At 44.6% G+C, this 15,218-nt stretch overlaps 1 protein-coding gene across 1 annotated transcript in view; it reads left to right on the top strand.

Moving 5' to 3' along the window:
• Positions 1 to 15,218, top strand: part of DNAH1 (dynein axonemal heavy chain 1) — a 181,904-nt gene that overhangs the window by 35,275 nt on the left and 131,411 nt on the right. The window contains 6 exon segments of the mRNA XM_048487348.1: positions 908 to 947; positions 949 to 1,066; positions 2,284 to 2,495; positions 3,662 to 3,960; positions 7,870 to 8,020; positions 11,965 to 12,158. Coding sequence (XP_048343305.1) covers positions 908 to 947; positions 949 to 1,066; positions 2,284 to 2,495; positions 3,662 to 3,960; positions 7,870 to 8,020; positions 11,965 to 12,158 — 1,014 coding nt within the window.

The raw sequence follows: 15,218 nt of genomic DNA on the forward strand, positions 1-15,218 counted from the left end.
CTTAGGAGGAAAGGAGGCTAAAAGACTGCCTTGTTCAGGTTGTCTTCAAATTGTTGGAATGTAGCTGTGTGGCCAATGAGATGCAGATTTCTGCACTGTGGTTCTGACTGACCCACCATTTTGCCTGGTGAAAAATGGGACTTATGAAGCAAACGCTCCATCTCCAATAGTGGCCATGCTCAGATCCCCAGGTTAAATCCCCTAGAACCTGAGGCAGATGTGAGCCTTACAGAGCAAGCCCTGCCCCACTCCAATCCCTGTCTCTTGATTTGAGTGTTCTATTCAGCCTCCTCCTGGTTTTGTATTCTGTCACCTAATAATTGTGATGGCTAATTAGGACAATTCCCAAGTTCAAAAATGTAGTGATCACATAAGGCACACAATGGTCCGGAGTGGGTGAAAAATCCTCCTCTCCTGCCCAGTCAGACACCCTTCCTCCAATGGGCAGTGCCCTGCTGGGCATAGCAATTCAGTTGCATGCTGTGCCCCAAGAGACTAGCAGCAAACCCTTCCTGCAGAGCTGGCGAGCTGGGGGAGGAAAATTCTTGGCGTGCTTGCATTGCGGCAGGTTTGGCAGACCAGCTACAATTACAGAGTGCTAGGAGGGAAACAAGAAACAAAAATGGAAATATAGTTTCTAAAGTTTCTCCATGCAGTCATTAGCTGTTCAGTCCTAGGTGCCCCAAAGTTGTCCCCCAGGGGTTCCTAATCTTTCTGCATCGCATGGTACTTCATTTCAGGCCTACCATGAGGACCTGCTAATGCACTTCAGACCCTTTTAATGAAGAAGCAAAGTATAAGTGAGCACAAGGGAGTTGAATATGGGACTGCAGATATGAGTGATGCAGATATATCATTTTGAGTGGTCATTGTTCATTCTGTTAATTAGTGTTTTAATTATACTTAGCATTTTAAATCGGCTGTACCACCTGGGGAAGGAAGTGTCCACTGAACTCTGGGCGTACCATGGGCAAGATGGCTTTGACAGGAGGGTATGCTGGAAGCCCTCAGACATTCTCTTATGTCACGCTGCCTGACAAAGAGGAAGAGAAGGTGCCAGACAAGGGTAGGTGGCACAGCAGAGATGGACGGTCTCTTTCCAGGCTGTAAAAATCTCTGTTGTTGGTTGTGATTAACTTTAAACTATGCTATATTCGGTGCAGTGGGAGATATTTGTTGTGATTAACTTTAAACGATACTGTATATGGTTAAGAAGAGGTCAATTGTGTCACAGAGCATTATCTTTTGGGGAGGTTTGCAGGTTGTGCAAGGCAGTAGCGTATCACCACAAAATGGTGATCTGCTGAACTCCCCCACCCCACCCCCTTGCTGAACCCTCTTCAGCCCCCCATCAAACTCCCTCCACTGCCTCGCTGCCGCAACTGCAAAAACAAACAAAGAAATCTTTTTGGTATGGTTGTAGTCAGTGGTGAAGAGGTGGGTGCCCGCCTTGATGTGCAGGTGCTGGGGGGGGGGGGGGTACTGCCTGGGTCAGGACCAGCAGTGGTGGCGGCAGCAGCAGCCAGGCATGCAGTGGTGACATCTCAGTGGGAGGGAGCCATCATTGTGCTGCAGCCTTCCCACTGTATCTGGCTCTGGTCCCCCTGGCCACAAGTCTGCTTTCCCAGGGCCTTGCCCCTGCAGGAGAAGGAGGAAGATGATGGGGCAGATAGAGGAGAAGGCTATGTGCCCAGAAAGCCATCCCCACAAGTCCAACATGCCTGGTTGCAACAGTACGGGGGGGGGGGGGAGTTTGGCAGGGGTAGGGAGTTCAGGTAGGGCCTGAGCGTGGGGAGAGTCTTATTTTTAGTCTTTTTTCCCCTACCATACATATCCAAAATATTTTTAGTAAGGCCTGCTGTACTCAGAGAATGAAGGAAGGTAAGGTTTAGAGGAGTGTGACTGGGTACTGACACTGGAACCTGCATGCCTACTTGGAGCACTCATACCCAAATAATCAGGAGTCACAAGCAAAGGAGACTTGCTGCTTTAATGAGTGGGGAGAAGGTAATGTGGAAAGGAGTACAAGCACTGGTGGAGTGGCTCTGCTTTATAGGAAACAAGCTGGAGGCAAGAGAGTTGATAGATGGATTAGTAACCCAAGCAGGGCTTCTTCAAAGTGCTCTGGTGGAAACAGCTGCTAGAGCTGACTTGCCTGCGGAACCTGCGGAAGGAGCAGTGTCCAACAGTTTCATGTAAGATGCAAGGAAATACAGAAGCTTAGCATGACTGTTGTGATGCCACTTTTGCTACTTAGTTTAAATATAATGTTTTTGCCACTAGGCCTCATCGAGATCCCTGAGTACCCGTTTAATGAGCAAAGGGAAGCTTTTAGCTTTGTCTCCCTCCTGACGCGACCAGAAGTCATCATGGCTTTGTGCCAAGTACGGGATGAATGCAATAAAACTGCTGCGATGTCATTGTTCCATTCAACTCTGACTAAGTATAGCCACCTTGAAGAGTTTGAACAGACCCAGATGCAGACCTTTTCTCAGGTAAGACAAAGGGGAGAGGCTTGGGTGCTGTGTGGTTTCCGGGCTGTATGGCCATGTTCTAGCAGCATTCTCTCCTGACGTTTCGCCTGCATCTGTGGCTGGCATCTTCAGAGGATCTGAAGGGGAGAGATTTTGGCAGAGGTGGGGTCTTGCAAAATGTATGAAGCCTATGACAAGACTTCAGTCTGTCTGCCATAGAAGGAGAAATATTAAGAAGCTCCTTGAGAATAATCTGGAGTCTTAAGAAGGACTGCAGTTGTTCAGACTCAATGGCCTATTCTCATGTGTGTGATTAAGAGGCTTACACTTTCCCAAAACCAATTTGAGTAGGATTCAAATGGCCACAGGAAGTCCAGTTCTGCGTGAGGTCCAGTTGTTTCTAGTATTCCCTGACATTCCTCAGCAGTCTTTTATTTCCTTCAATGTAAAAATTTTTTTACAAAAGCAGTGTAAAGGGAAACAACTGGCAATGCACGTGCCGATTTTTCTTAAGATTAAAGCTGTTCCCTGAAAACAATGGGCAGCAATTTTTAGTGAGTTATCTTAAAAATGGAAATGGAGATGAGAAAGAAGAATTACAGCTGTCCTGTTTTTGTCAAAGCAGGAGTTTTTCTTAGCATGTTGTTAAGAATAAGATGTTACGTTAGTACTGTCCCAATCAAGATGCTAAACTGAAACAAATCTTGCGCCGTATGATTTCTTTCAAAGTAGATTGCTATGAGAGCAGCTGTTACCATAGCTGAAATGATTATTGAGGTAGATAGCAGTGTTCTGCCTGCTTTCTAAATGGTATTTTGTGAGCTGAGATGCATGTAATAACACTGAAGACTGATTTTTATAGATGAAACAGTTCAGAATGAGTAAGCACTTAAGCCAGCTGCCATGTATTTACTGTAACTCTCTCAGTTCTCCCCCTCCCCTTGTTTTCCAGACACATGTTTACCCTTACAATTGTAGATCTGGTTACCCTTAGGGGAGAGTGCCTGGGTGAGAGTTTCAGTAGAAAAGCAGCAGGTAAGGAAAGGTTGAACTGGTGCACCTACTTTGCAGATCACCCAGTTCACAAAGTTGCTTTGCCTAGAGAAAGCAGCCCTCAAGGTTGTATGACATTCATTTGCATGGTTATCACTGTGGTTCATGTGCTTGGTTGTTCTGTTTTCCTCTAGATTTCAATGTTCCTAAAGGATACCTGGATCAATACTCTAAAGATAGCTGTGAGAAGCAGCCTGAGAGACATAGGGAAAGGCTGGTACAACCTCTATGAGACCAAGTGGGAGGTATACCAGATGTCCAAGCTTCACCAGCTCATGGAGCTTATTAAGTTCATGTTGCAGGATTCTGTACGTTATCTGGTCCAGGATTCACTGGTTAACTTTGTACAGCTCTTTGTGGATGCCTCCTATAGTGTTCTGAATTGCCGTGAAAATATGGTCTGGGGAGATGACCTTGTTAACAGCCCATACAAGTAAGGAGAGAAATGAACTCATGCCCTGTTAATAAAACGAGACCCCACTGATCATTGTATCTTGACTGTATAGCCCAAGGGTAGCTCATGTTCTGAAATGAAATTTTTGCCATGGTCTGTGGTTTGCTGTGATTTGTAGGACTGATCCCTTCCTTGGCATTCTTCAGCCTGCTCCCTTGGATGGGGTTGGTCAGTAAAGAGATTGGACCTATTTTTCTAATAGGGCATTTATGCATCCTTCACATATGCAGCTCCCAGCAATGTAAAGCAAAGGATTTTATCTTATTTGTTAATGTGAAGTATCCTGTTTAGAAACCCAATAGAGTCAATGGACCTACTCAGAGCCTAAGTAGATATGTTACTGGCCATTCCATGAGTGGAGTTTTCAAGAGTTTTTTCCATTGTAAATAATTGCTATGAACTCACTTCAGTTCTGCACATGATGCAGGGAGAGGGTGATTCACACATATAGCCCTCAGTCATCTTAATCTATATATATAAAAAGCTAACCGTGTATGTGTTGATGACAGGGTACCTCAGTAACTGCTGGGCCAATTCCTCTGAAAATTCCCAGCCACTATAGTCAGTCAGGCGAGAGTGTTTTCAGATGTTCACATACCTGAAATTTCATACCTGGCCCAGGTAAGCACGCCTTTTTTCCTGGCTCCCTGAGAATGAGAGGGGATAGGGAGGGGCCTGTATGTGTAACTGTCACCAATTCTTAGAGATGTTCCGGTAGCCCTTAGGAATGTTCACTCAGATGGCCAAAAAAAAGACTGAGCAGTGGAAACAGCACATAGGCAGTAACTTCACGTGCGGTAATTAAGAAACACATGCACACACACATACACATGAAGGGAGAGGGAGGAGGGAGGGAGAAAGAAGAAGAGGGAAGAAGGAGGAGGAGTAGTTTGGATTTATATCCCCCCTTTCTCTCCTGTAGGAGATTCAAAGGGGCTGAAAATCTCCTTGCCCTTCCCCCCTCACAACAAACACCCTGTGAGGTAGGTGGGAGCTGAGAGAGCTCCCGAGTGCAGCTGTGAGCTAGCCAAGGGTCACCCAGCTGGCGTGGTGTGGGAGTGTGTGTACAGGCTTCTCCTGAATTCCCCCAGATAAAGCCTCCCACAGCTCAAAGAGGCGGCAGAGCGAGGAGGGAACAAAACCCAGTTCCTTCAAGATTGATTGATACCACGGAGCTCTTAACCTCCACTGCCCACTCTGAGGAGGGAGGGGTGTGGAATGGCAGGCCACACCCGATCGTCGTGCAGTTCCCGCCCAGCCCCATTGGCGCTTACATGCAGTTTTGAATCCCGCCACCATGTGGGAACCTGTTACTAAAATTTTTGGATCCCACCACTGGGTGGCATGAATGGGAAGAGAGGGAGGGAGAGGAAAAGGAATGGTGGGGGGGGGGAGGAAGGCATGCAAGGGAAGAGAAGTGAGAGAGGGGAGACAAGTGAGCTGTGGCATGCAAGGGAGGGGAGGCAGGGGGCCCAGCATCTTGATATGACCCACCCACTCCTAAATGGCGGAGGAGGAAAGGGAAGGGAAGGAGGGGGTCGGGTGGCATGCAAAAGAAGAGAAGTGAGGGAGGGAAAGAGAGAGTGAGGGGTGGCATGCAAGGGGGGGGGGGAGGCAGGGGGGCCCAGCATCTTGATACATGACTCCACCCACCCTAGCGGAGGGAAAGGGAAGGTAGGGAGGAGGGAGGGGTGGCATGCAAGGGAAGAGAAGTAGGGGAGGGGAGACAGTGAGGCAGTTTGCATGCAAGGGAGGGGAGGCAGGGGGGCCCAGCATCTTGTGATAGAGGACCCACCCACCCTAGCAGAGAGGGGGAAAGAGGGAACGGAGGGAGGAGGGAGGGGCGGGCATGCAAAGGAAGAGAAGGGAGGGAGGGAGGAAGAGAGTAGAGGGGCTGACTTCTGCAAGGAGGACGGGAGAGGGAGGGGCCAGAGCACCCCTAGATTCCCCGGAATACTGCAGTTACAGATTGGTCAGAAAACCAGGCATTTTGCATTACTCAGGAGTAAAGCTCAATTACAAAGCAACCATGACATACTTCTTTGAATGGCTGGTCGCACCCATCAGAGGGTTTCCCCTCAGAAGCGACACCCACATTGCCACCAACCAAACTTTACTCCCAGGTAAAGGATCATGACCAGCCAGCCTAGATGTGTGGGAGGGGTGCCTTTCCATCCCCCCCCCCCCCAAGGAATGCCGGCACACACATCACTGACATCGCACAGTATCAGGCTGCATGTTTGCATGAGCATGTACTGCTGGCCTCTGCAATTGATTTGCTGCTACTGTTCCTTTCCCATTTCACCACAATAAGCCACAGCAACGCATGGCCGGGCCACGCTAGTTTGAAATAACTCCACAGAGTTGCTAGTTGTCCCCTTGAGAAAAATATCAAAATAACAGTTGGCAGCCTGTATTTTTCCCTTGAAGGGGTAAACAGTAGTTCTTTGAGACTGATCCAAGTCAAAGCAGTTGTTAGTGTGAGGGGGAAGCTTACCCCCCCCCCCCCCCCCACAATTTCGGAGTCAATTAGGACCCAGAAAGCTACTTATAGAGAAAAAATGGGAATCTGTGGAATTTCAAATGTCATGCTGTTGCAGGAAGACCTTTTGGTGTGCTGTAAAACTGAATACTTTAGCAGTTTATATTTAGAGGCAGTTGGCAGGTGAGGGATTTCTTCATGGCATTTCTAAATAACTTTTATTGTAATCTTGACATACATTACAACAGCAGTATCTGGATTTAGCATTTAATACCAACACCTGAATTCTTTGTGTTGTAGTGTTCTTTTTTAAACTATTTTTTCTAGTTGTCCTGCTTGCCTTTTGTCCTACCTATGCCTACTGTCTCTTTTCCCAGTTTTCCCCATCAGCCCTTCCAGCTCCAATTTCCTCCATCCATGACTAGCCACTGTTCTCCCCACCTTGCTTTCCCTACAATATTTCCCTTTTCTCCTCCTCCTTCCATTCTCCTCCTTCTTTTGCTAGATACCATTTTGCTTTGCTCCATCAATTCAAAATGCCACTCCAGACTTTTTTCCCCATGATAGTTGTGCATGCACAGACCAAGCTACTGTTACTATTGTGATTTAGCTTGTGAATGTTATTTTGGGGATTGCCTTGTACAGTTCTGTTATGCAGACTCTTTGATCTGAATTATAGTTACAGTGAGACATAATCAAAGAAAACTACCAACTAAGCAGTCAAATAGTTAAATAGTCCCATTGTGAAGTGTGGTGGATGGGGGATATGTGAGCCCCAGTATTTCTGGCTCACAAATAAATTGTGGCTTGTTCATTGTGTCTAAAAGAAGCTCATGGGGTTTCCTCTACAGGCATCTATATAAGTTTCAGTTCAGCAGAATATGTATAAGTGTAAGTAGGCAGCTATGTAAGTTTTAGTTCAGCAGAATATGTGTACGTGTAAGTAAAAATAGGAGTGCAGTATGAAGCACTATCCAGGGAAGCTGTTTTACCTCATTCCAAGCATGTTTTCAAGGGCAGACTGGATTAATACATATGAGGTGGTTTATAGTGAATGCCATCTCACTGCAAAGAAAAAGGAATGACCCTCGGCATCCCTTTAGGCAGTTTTGCCCTAGACTAGGCAGAGAGACCCTGAAGCATGGCTAATGCAAGCGTGCATTTACATTACAATGATTTTTGTGATCCCATTGAACTCGATAGATGTGCCTATTGAGGGAGATATATATTCCCACTGAGGTCCTCTAGATGTGTATAACAAGCCAAGGTAGAACTGGAGAAGGGCCTTTATGTTTTTATGAGGTGATTCAGTTTAATGATTTTTTAATTATTATTTTTATCAAAGCAGAATCAATGCTGGAAGGTATTCAATCCTAACAGAGATTTCCATATTTTTGCTTCTGCAGGCCACGAAAAAATCCTGTGTTTTTAGTTGACTTGATTCTGGACAACACTGGTGTTCACTTCAGCACACCCTTGGAGAATTTTGAGACTGCAGTTGTTTCTTTGTTTAACAAAGGGATCTTGGCTACCCATACTATACCACAGCTGGAGAAAGTGAGTGAGGAATTTAAGATACTTTCTCACTTAGATATGATCCATTTTTCAAAAAGGGCACTGTTATATTACTGCATGCTTATTGAAGTCACATGGTTGTACTAGGGATGCTACAAAGATGACCTTTTTAAATCTAAATTTGTTATATTATCCCACCTTTCCTCTGATTTAAGGTAACATCTGTGGGTCTTTTATCATTCATTTCATCCTCACAATAACTCTTTGAGACAGTGGTGTATCTACAGAAAATGGCGCCTGGGGCAAGTATTGCCCCCTCCAATTTGCATCCCTGGGGAAGGGCAAGGGGAAAGGGGAACCTCTTGCCTACCAGGGAGGGGTGGAGGGAAGGGGAAACTTCTTGCGTAACATGTCTTCAAACTGCTGTTCCACGACTGCTTCTGTGGCAAGTTTTCTGCTGCCCAGCTGCAGGCATCTTCTCTCTGCCCTCCTCACTGTCTGGCTTGGCCTATGAGTGCTGTGGGCAGCAGTGGTGGTGGGGAAGGCACTGAGTGTGGCATGGTGGCAGGGGAGGCATCAAGCACGATGAGCAAGTAGGCAAGCGAGTGGGGGTGGGTGGGGCTGGCAGGTGGAGGAGCAGGAAAAAGAGTGATGGTAGGCAGTGAGGCATAGGTTGTGATGCCTCAGGTTGCTTTCCTGGCTTGCAGGTGAGGGAGGGAGGGGGCAGCAGGGCGGCCAAATGTGCGGCCCATGTGACCCAGGTGAATGGCACCTGGGTCTCAAGCCCCTTATGCCCCCCTAGATACGCCACCGCTTTCAGATTAGATCAGTGGTTCTCAACCTGGAGGTTGGGACCCCTTTGGGGGTCGAACGGCCCTTTCACAGATTTCGCCTTAGACTCTGCATCAGTGTTCTCCATATGTAAAATGGATAAATGTTAGAATTGGGGGTCACCACAACATGAGGAACTGAATTTAAAGGGTTGTGGCATTAGGAAGGTTGAGAACCACTGGATTAGATCATATTCTGGTGCAAAACTGCCTCATCGCTGTTATGGGACTTGAAAAAGCAAGGCAGAGGGGAAGCTGCATGCTCAATCTGAATCAGGACCTTGTGGCAATTTTTGAAGAACTACAAATGTTTTTTAAAAGGCAGAAGCAATGGGATGAATCTGTGCCCTCTGTCCCTTGTAGTGTGGCTCTGAGAGCAGGCGACTAGTCCATCCTTTCCCAGTGAGTTTTCTGGTTGATAAAAGATTTGAATATAAGACTCGCAAGTTCCAGCAACACTCTAATCACTATAGCCTACTTGACTTGTATTTCTATACCAATAAATCACTTGTAGTTTGGCTACTTCTGCATCATAACTTTGTCAGTGTAACTGGTACATTAGAACATTGTTGAGGGTAGATACTCAGCACAATTGCTTTCACTTCCATGTGAAATTTGTGAAAACAGAAAAGGTATAGGAAGGCAGCTTAGTCAGGCTGAGAAGAATTGATCTCCTTCTCCATATGGGAAAAGGTCATGCTAGTCTCCAATTAATGTATCCTGAGTTTCAGGTAAAAAGATTTGGTTTGGTTACATTTTCTGATATTTTCTAGTTAGGAAAATGTCAGATGAAGCTGCACACTTCATACAGCAACTCATGCATAGATTAAAAAAACTCAACAATTTTAATAAGGTGAAAGGTGAAAAAAGATGGTACAGAAAAAAGATTTAGCTAACATTTTTGCACTAAGAAAAACATGCTAGATTTTAATGAGTAGAGCACCGAACGATTCTATAATGTTAAATTTCCAAATTGATAGTACTGACACTGAATTCATGGCAGGATATGAAATCATATGTTTGGTGGATTTGTTTTATTACTTCTTCACAAAGAGAGTTGGTGCAAATTTTAAAAACTTCCTTTTATATCCAAGTTTAGACAGTTCATCAGATAACACTAAAAATTATCTTGAGGAACATCTGTTCATCTTCATGGCCTTCTGCACACACAGAGGACTGCGCAGGCGTTTGCCAGCTGCGGAAACAAATGTCAAGCTACAGCCGCCTTCCCCATGTTGGTGGATTTGATTGACATCTGTAAAGCAGCAACATGGTCTTCCTCTTTCGTGTTCATTTATTACTATGCAGTGGACATTGATTCCAGGGGGAAGCTGCAGTGGGAAGGGCGATATTGCAATCACTACAGTTATCCCTTCTACATCAGTGGGGTTAGGGGTGCAGCACCCCTTGCTATCTGGATAGCTGCATAAAATTTTCTGACCCTCTCTTTCTACCAGAGAGGAAGCACGATTTTTTTCTGTTATTTTAACTTTTAAAAAGAAATTGTGTATACTTATGTTAGTAAAAAATAAAATATGTTGATATTATACAATACTATACATATATTTTATGCCTTTTTGAGGTTTTTAAGCTTTTTTGTGTGGTCTGGTGACCTTTGTCATCTGTGGCTTCCACAAAACTCCCAAAAAATTCCCATTTAATTTTTTATGCCAACCCGTGATATATCAAAACAGCGGTGGGGAAAATTGCGATGTGGAAGGGATAACTGCATTTATATTATAGTTCTGTACTATAATATAGTTACATTGTTGAGATACTGTTAATAAAAGCTTAAGTTGTTTAAACATTACAGTGGTTGCTGTGGGCATTGCTTCAGTCTCAGTCCCACCTCCACTGCCTCACCTGCCAGAAAAACTCGCAAACTCTCCCATGTGGAACATCACAGAAGGCCACAAAGACTAAAATAGTGTTGCGCTTAACCTGTAATTTTTGTTAATTGAGTGGTGTTCCAGGCAGGCACATATCCATCCCTTCTTCCCCACTGTGGACTGTTCCTGGCACATGCCCTTGAATTGTTCGATATGGGAAGTTGATCTGTGGCGGGATCAGAGAACTGAGGGAGAGCTCCTTCCCCTTCCTCTCAGCTGATTGGGCAGGAATCTTCCTACCTTCCTACCTTTAGCTCAGAGAGGGAGAGGGAGAGGCTCTGGAAAGTGAAAAATCATCTCAGAAGCTTGACATTTGTCTCTGCAGCTGGCCTGCGCCTGCTCAGTCCCAGGCGTGCCTGCAAAGAAGACCACTTAATGAACAACAGTTGCATGTAAGTGCAATGCTGGTTTTTCACCTTCTGTTTTTGAAAAGTGCTGCCCTTCAATCATTGTCTTCCATGGCACAACATTTGCCTCCATGAAATTTCTTCTACGGCCATTGTGTCGTGGAACTGCAGCAAAGAGCAGTTATATTATAAAAATTGTTGGACTTCGTTGTTTTTGGTTCTGGTGGGTTTTCTGGGCTGTGTGACTGTGATCTGGTGGATCTTGTTTCTAACATTTCTCCTGCATCTGTGGTTGGCATCTTCAGAGGTGTATCACAGAGGGAAGTCTGTTACACACTGTGATACACCTCTGAAGATTCCAGCCACAGATGCAGGTGAAACATTAGGAACAAGATCCACCAGACCATGGCCACACAGCCCAGAAAACACACCAGAACCAGTTGAATCCGGCCGTGAAAGCTTTCGACAATACATTTGTTGTTTTTGTTTGCATGTCAGGTGACAATGCCTAGAATAGCCAAAGTACCTAGTCTGAGATAGGAAACTTGCCATCATGGGCTCATAGAAATAAGCTGCAGCAAAAGTGAAACAACACATGGTTTAAATAGCATGTAATATGACCAGTTCAGATGGGGCTCTGGACACTGTATGAGGGCCTTTGTATTATAACTGCACAAACTGTTGTAGCAGCCACTGTTTACACTGCATAAATAATGTCAACCACATGTCAAAACTTACATTTGTCTAAGACTGTTGTTCTTGGGATAAAATGTGTTTCCATTTTCTGTCGAATGGGGAAGTGTTGTTAGTCTATATAGCAGTAAATCAGTTTTCATCCTGTGTACTACCTCAGTGGGATAAATGGAGGCAGGCTGCAATCTTCCTTGTGTTTAATTGACATCACTCTGGCATTCTTTCAGTATGTGCTTGAAAACATATTCATCTGTGGAACACCATTGTTGGAGTCTGTGGGCCTTCATGAGCCAGCTGTAGAAGAGCTGCGTAATACTATCTGCACGTGCGTTCGCAAGGCACTGATCCCTCTCCAGGCATATGCTAAGAATTATGAAAAGTACTTAGAACTGAATAATCGTGATATCGGTGCCCTCCTAAAGTAAGTATCATTTATGTGGAAGGACAGAGAATAATAGAAGAGATACTTTTAAAAACTGGATAGGAAAATTAAGGTATTTATTGCTTAGTGCTCGTGAAGGGAGCAGGAATAGTGCATCCCAGTTGGTAGATATTTAATATTAATGATGTTGAGCATACTGTGCTAATTTCACTTTCAATGACAAAAGAATCAGGAAAAGATGAGAAATCCAATAATATGGGTTATTTGCTACTTCTAACTGCTATAAAGGTTGTTTTGTTGCTGTGACCTAGATAGTCCTGGCTAGCTTAATCTTATCAGATCTTAGAAACTAAGTAGGGTTAGCTCTGGTTTTGGATGGGAGACCTCCAAGTAAGTCCAGGGTCACTGTGCAGAGGCAGACAATAGCAAAGCATCTGAACATCTCTTGTCTTGATAAACCCCACAGGGTCACCATAAATTAGCTATGACTTGGTAGCAAAAATATGTTTGAATCTCTGGTTTTCTACAGTAATGATCATTTGGGGTTGATCATACATTCAAAGGAAAATGTTGAAGTCTTACTAGAGGGAGTATCCACCAAAGAGAGAGACTTTTCCCACAGAATGGTATTAAGCCTTAGGAATAAAAAGGTAGCAAGAAAATGTTGTTTCTCACATTAAGTTTTGCTGCTGAATGTGCTGTCACTAGGGAGCCTCAAGTGAAATATACATGTTTCAGAAATCTGTTTGTTGCATTCACACTTTACATATTTAGATGTGTTTTGAAAACTTGGACAGAATATGCTTAAAGCAACAGCCTTAATAACCTTTTGTTTTGATACTGCCATCCTGTAGGAGTAATTAAATCTTTCGGCAACCCAATGCTCTTTCAGTCAGAATGCTACAAATTCTACTTCCTTGATCCAGTTACCAAAATCTTACATAATTGCACATTCATTGTTGCGTCTTCAATGCAGTCCCACTTGGGGACTGCGCAGCCACAGGTAGGCCATGGAGAACTGACCAGAAGGCTTTCAGGAATTTTTGCATGCTTGGAGCACTCTTCCTCCTCCCACTGTGGAGATGAGAGCAGGCTGGTTTTCTGCTCAAACAGTCATGCAAAAGGAGGCGGGAAGAGCACGCTCTCATCTCTCCCTTTGTTGCTGTGAAGAGAGGATCTGCTTTGCTGAGCTCTTCAGCTTACTTCAGGATCTTTTCTTTGACTATGACTTTATTCAAGAAGTGTTCCAATATGGCTCTAGGATGGCTCAGAACAATGAGTATGAAGAATGCCTCTTCTGTCTTGGAAAGACTTATGTCTCTGATATATGCCCATCTTGCTACCTTTTTATTCCTAAGGCTTAATACCATTCTGTGGGAAAAGTCTCTCTCTTTGGTGGATACTCCCTCTAGTAAGACTTCAAAGAGGACACATTCATACCCACCCTCTTCAGTCTGTACGATTATGTCTGGGCTATCTTCTGATGTGGGTTTAGTTGAGTACACAGGCTGCTTCAAAACCTTCTGTTAAGAAGGCCTGAAAGAAAATTTAAAATATCTTTCAGGCCAAGGCACTAACTTTTCAGCTGTGAGACCATCACTAATGTGTTCATGGTCAGATTTCCTGGTTTGCCCATTGGAGGTCTCTTCTCAGCATTGATTGCTGTTGTCTCCTAAACACCGAGGTCCATTGCCAATTTGTCAGTTCGATGTCTCTTCCCAGAGTAGACACTGTCATCAGCTGTCAAAATTTCCTCCTCATTGGAGTCTGTGCCATAGTTGTTGACATAGTCAAGGAGTCTCTCGCCAAGGCTCCCACTTCCCTCATCATCCATCGTTGTTGTCTCTTGTCATGGACTCTGCTGACCCTGCCAATCCCCAGCTCTTCTGTTATCTAAAAACATTTATCTCCTTTGTAAAGCTATTTACAAAGTATGGATAGAATATAGAAACAAATTTTCGACAGAAGTTCCAAAATGGATATCTCCCCCAGAATCCTTCCACTTAAATCCAACATTGGAAACGAATTATCTGAGATACTCTGATGTGTTAAAAAAAGGATCAAAATGGTTACCAGCTAAAAGAAAGGTATGAAATTCAGATAGAGGGGAAGGAGTGCCAATGGTTTTTATATTGGCAAATTAAATTAAGGATTGCGAAGAGCTCCAAGCGGACCTTGATAAATTAGGTGAGTGGGCTCAGAAATGGCAAATGCAGTTCAGTGTAGCAAAATGTAAAGTGATGCACACAGGGGCAAAAAATCCAAACTTCACATACACGCTACAGGGGTCAGTGCTATCAGTCACAGACCAGGAAAGGGATTTAGGCGTCTTAGTTGATAGTTCCATGGGAATGTCAACTCAATGCATGGCAGCTGTGAAAAAGGCAAACTCTATGCTGGGGATCATTAGGAAAGGAATTGATAATAAAACTGCAAAGATTGTCATGCCCTTATATAAAGCAGTGGTGCGACCGCACTTGGAGTACTGTGTCCAGTTCTGGTCGCCGCATCTCAAAAAGGATATTGAGGAGATAGAAAAAGTGCAGAGAAGGGCAACAAGGATGATTGAGGGACTGGAGCACCTTCCCTATGAGGAGAGGCTGCAGCGTTTAGGACTCTTTAGTTTGGAGAGGAGGCGGCTGAGGGGGGATATGATTGAAGTCTACAAAATTATGCATGGGGTAGAAAATGTTGACAGAGAGACATTTTTCTCTCTTTCTCACAATACTAGAACCAGGGGGCATTCATTGAAAATGCTGGGGGGGAGAATTAGGACTAATAAAAGGAAACACTTCTTCACGCAACGTGTGATTGGTGTTTGGAATATGCTGCCACAGGAGGTGGTGATGGCCACTAACCTGGATAGCTTTAAAAGGGGCTTGGACAGATTTATGGAGGAGAAATCGATTTATGGCTACCAATCTTGATCCTCTTTGATCTGAGATTGCAAATGCCTTAACAGACCAGGTGATCGGGAGCAACAGCCGCAGAAGGCCATTGCGTTCACATCCTACATGTGAGCTCCCAAAGGCACCTGGTGGACCACTGCAAGTAGCAGAGAGCTGGACTAGATGGACTTTGGTCTGATCCAGCTGGCTT

The sequence above is a fragment of the Sphaerodactylus townsendi genome, linkage group LG03, assembly GCF_021028975.2.
Source record: "Sphaerodactylus townsendi isolate TG3544 linkage group LG03, MPM_Stown_v2.3, whole genome shotgun sequence".
NCBI lineage: Eukaryota > Metazoa > Chordata > Lepidosauria > Squamata > Sphaerodactylidae > Sphaerodactylus > Sphaerodactylus townsendi.